General features: G+C 51.1%; 1 protein-coding gene across 2 annotated transcripts; it reads left to right on the forward strand.

The window, feature by feature from the left end:
• The first annotated feature begins 159 nt into the window (after window positions 1-159).
• MRPL51 (mitochondrial ribosomal protein L51) lies at window positions 160-1782 on the forward strand. Of its 2 annotated transcripts, none has more exons than XM_058558983.1 (3): window positions 160-392; window positions 918-1028; window positions 1465-1782. In XM_058558983.1, exons 1-3 carry the CDS (start codon window positions 371-373, stop codon window positions 1659-1661), a joined length of 330 nt encoding a protein of 109 aa, XP_058414966.1. In that variant the 5' UTR covers window positions 160-370; the 3' UTR covers window positions 1662-1782. The 2 variants fall into 2 exon arrangements, with proteins under 2 accessions (XP_058414966.1, XP_058414965.1); XM_058558982.1 differs by lacking the exon at window positions 160-392 and adding an exon at window positions 633-833.
• Window positions 1783-2750: the final 968 nt, after the last annotated feature.

Genomic DNA, 2750 nt, shown 5'->3' on the forward strand with positions numbered 1-2750 from the left:
CCTGCGGCTGCCTCCCGCCCACTGGGTCCTCCTCTTCCCCGGTCGGTGGGGAGGCGGCCCGGGCAGTGCCTGCCAGAAATGCCGCGTATCAAGGTGGGCAGTGGTAGTGCCCCTGGGATAGAGACCCACTCAGTCACCCCCAGGACAGGCGGCGAGTCCAGGCCGGGAGTTAGAAGGTTTAGGCTCTAATCCAGGTTCCGCCATCTCGTCTGCTGTGTGACGTCCAGCAGGTCACTTCACTCTGAGCCTCAGATTTCCTCCCCAGTAGAATAGGGCTAATAACAGCTACAGCGCAAAGCTGCTGTGAGGCACAGAGACAGGAAGCTTTGGGTTCCAGGTTCTGGACCCTCATCTCCCTCACAGTTGAGGGATGCCCAAGGAAACAGGAAAGGGTGAGTTTTCTTGAAATTCAGTTTTGAGGCGCCCTGCATAACGACGAGATGAATCCCTGAGCAAGCCTGGCGCTCCAGAGCTTCCGGCGCGGAGGCCGGAAGCGCCTAGGCGGGCGGGTTGGAGGCGTGAGGTGTAGAGGCCTCCGCGAACCGGAACCCGGAGGGTGGGGCTTGTGGTGGGGGAGGCGGGGTCAAGGCGGGCCCTGCGCCCGGAGCTACCTGGGTAAAGCCCAAGATGGCTGCCTCCGTGTAGTACCCGTGTGAGGTCGGCTGGGGCAGTCCCGGTGCTTTCCTTGAAGACTACGTCTGGCCCTCGCTCTTCTGCGCGTGCGGTGTGCTGTTGTAGGGCGGAGACGAGAGCCATGGCAGGGAGCCTCTCTTGGATGGCAGGCAGGGCCTTAAGGGGCTGGGTGCCCCTGGCTTGCAGAAGCTTCTCTCTGGGTAAGTGGCTGATGTGGAAAGACGTCCAGAGAACTGCTTCTCAGTAAGCGGCTCAGATTTATTCCCTTTCTTCCCCATCCCTAGGTGTTCCTGGATTGTTCCATGTAAGGGTCACCCTCCCGCCCCCCAAAGTAGTTGATCGTTGGAACGAGAAGAGGGCCATGTTCGGGGTGTATGACAACGTTGGGATCCTGGGTAAGACTCGACTTCATGGTACAGGATTTCAGAATGGCAATTATGCCGTAGCGACTATCTTTTTTTCACCTGTGTAGGAATGGTACCTTTGTCAGTCGTAAGAGCAAACACTTGTGTGGCTGTTTACGTTGTGTTCTGCACTGTTCTGAGTGCCCTACATGTATTAACTCATTTAATCCTCATAATAACCTTTTCACTTTACAGGTGAGGAAACTGAGGCACAGCGAGGTTAAGTAATTTTTCAAAGCTAGTAAATGGGAGTGTAAGAATTGAACCCCAAGCAGTCTACCTCCAGAGTGTGTTCTCTTGATACTGTAGTGTAATGTGTCTTGTCTGTGGGTGTTGCTCAGGAGGATGCAACTGTGTGTTGAAAGCTTAGCTGGTGGAGGGTGGGTTCTCTCCTCTTGGAGCTAATATGTTCTCTCACATTACACAGGAAACTTTGAAAAGCACCCCAAAGAACTGATCAGGGGCCCCAGATGGCTTCGAGGCTGGAAGGGGAATGAATTGCAGCGTTGTATCCGAAAGAAGAAAATGGTTGGAAATCGGATGTTCATTGATGACCTGCACAACCTTAACAAACGCATCAGCTATCTCTACAAACACTTTAACCGACATGGAAAGTATCGGTAGAAGAGAAAGCTGGGAGCTGTGGAAGAGGCACATCTATCCCCCAGCAGAAGAGGGACAGTACTTTCCCTTAAGAGGAAAGGGATTTGTATGCTCTCTGTAATAAAATGGAGCTTCTTTGGAATCTGTTATCCACACACTTTGTTTTCCTCTAGATGCTGTTTTTACCTGTTCATCTAGACTATGCAGTCTGACCCTTCCCTAAGTCTTAGGTTTGGACTTCACCACTTGCCCTTTGCAGTCTAGCCATACCTATGGCCTTTAAAAAAGATTATTGTTGGCATTTTTGGACATTTGGCCCTTCATGTATAGAAAGTGGTGATTTTTTTTTTCCGCTTTTTCTCCCCAAAGGCCTAGTAGATAGTTGTATGTCATAGTTGCACATCTTTCTAGTTGCTGTATGTGGGAGGCAGCCTCAGCATGGCCGGAGAAGCGGTGCATCGGTGCACGCCCGGGATCCAAACCCAGGCCGCCAGTAGCGGAGCGCACGCACTTAACCGCCAAGCTACGGGGCGGCCCCTGAAAGTGGTAATTTTTTTTTTTTTTTTTTTTTTTTTTTTGTGAGGAGATCAGCCCTGAGCTAACATCCGCCAATCCTCCTCTTTTTTTGCTGAGGAAGACGGCCCTGGGCTAACATCGGTGCCCATCTTCCTCCACTTTTATATGGGACGCCGCCACAGCATGGCTTACCAAGCAGTGCGTCGGTGCGCGCCCGGGATCCGAACCAGCGAACCCCGGGCCGCCGCAGCGGAGCGCGCGCACTTAACCGCTTGCGCCACCGGGCCGGGCCCTGAAAGTGGTAATTTTTAATTGCCCCATAATGCTGTTATGTTAAATGTGCTTTTACAAACCTTTCCATACTGGAATGAAATGTAGTAGAAAAATGGAGTTGTACTTCTGCACTATTCTCATAAAAAAATATTGGGTAACTTTTCTCAGCTGAGAACTGTAGGAAAAACAAAAAAGCATAATATATCCTTCCCATTCCCTCCATATGCTTTTCCAGTTAGGGGTATCAAGTTATATTCTCACATGTACACTTCAATATGAGGCATTAAGGACCATATGAGTGGTTTGAAAGGGTGGTTCCCC

This window comes from Diceros bicornis, chromosome 17 (genome assembly GCF_020826845.1).
Source record: "Diceros bicornis minor isolate mBicDic1 chromosome 17, mDicBic1.mat.cur, whole genome shotgun sequence".
NCBI lineage: Eukaryota > Metazoa > Chordata > Mammalia > Perissodactyla > Rhinocerotidae > Diceros > Diceros bicornis.

Excerpts from the sequence above, each read along its gene's own strand:
- MRPL51 (XM_058558982.1), top strand. The coding sequence starts at position 755 with ATGGCAGGGAGCCTCTCTTGGATGGCAGGCAGGGCCTTAAGGGGCTGG. Across the intron at positions 834-917 it reads TTGCAGAAGCTTCTCTCTGG|GTGTTCCTGGATTGTTCCAT; the intron begins GTAAGTGGCTGA and ends CCCCATCCCTAG. Across the intron at positions 1,029-1,464 it reads TGACAACGTTGGGATCCTGG|GAAACTTTGAAAAGCACCCC; the intron begins GTAAGACTCGAC and ends CACATTACACAG.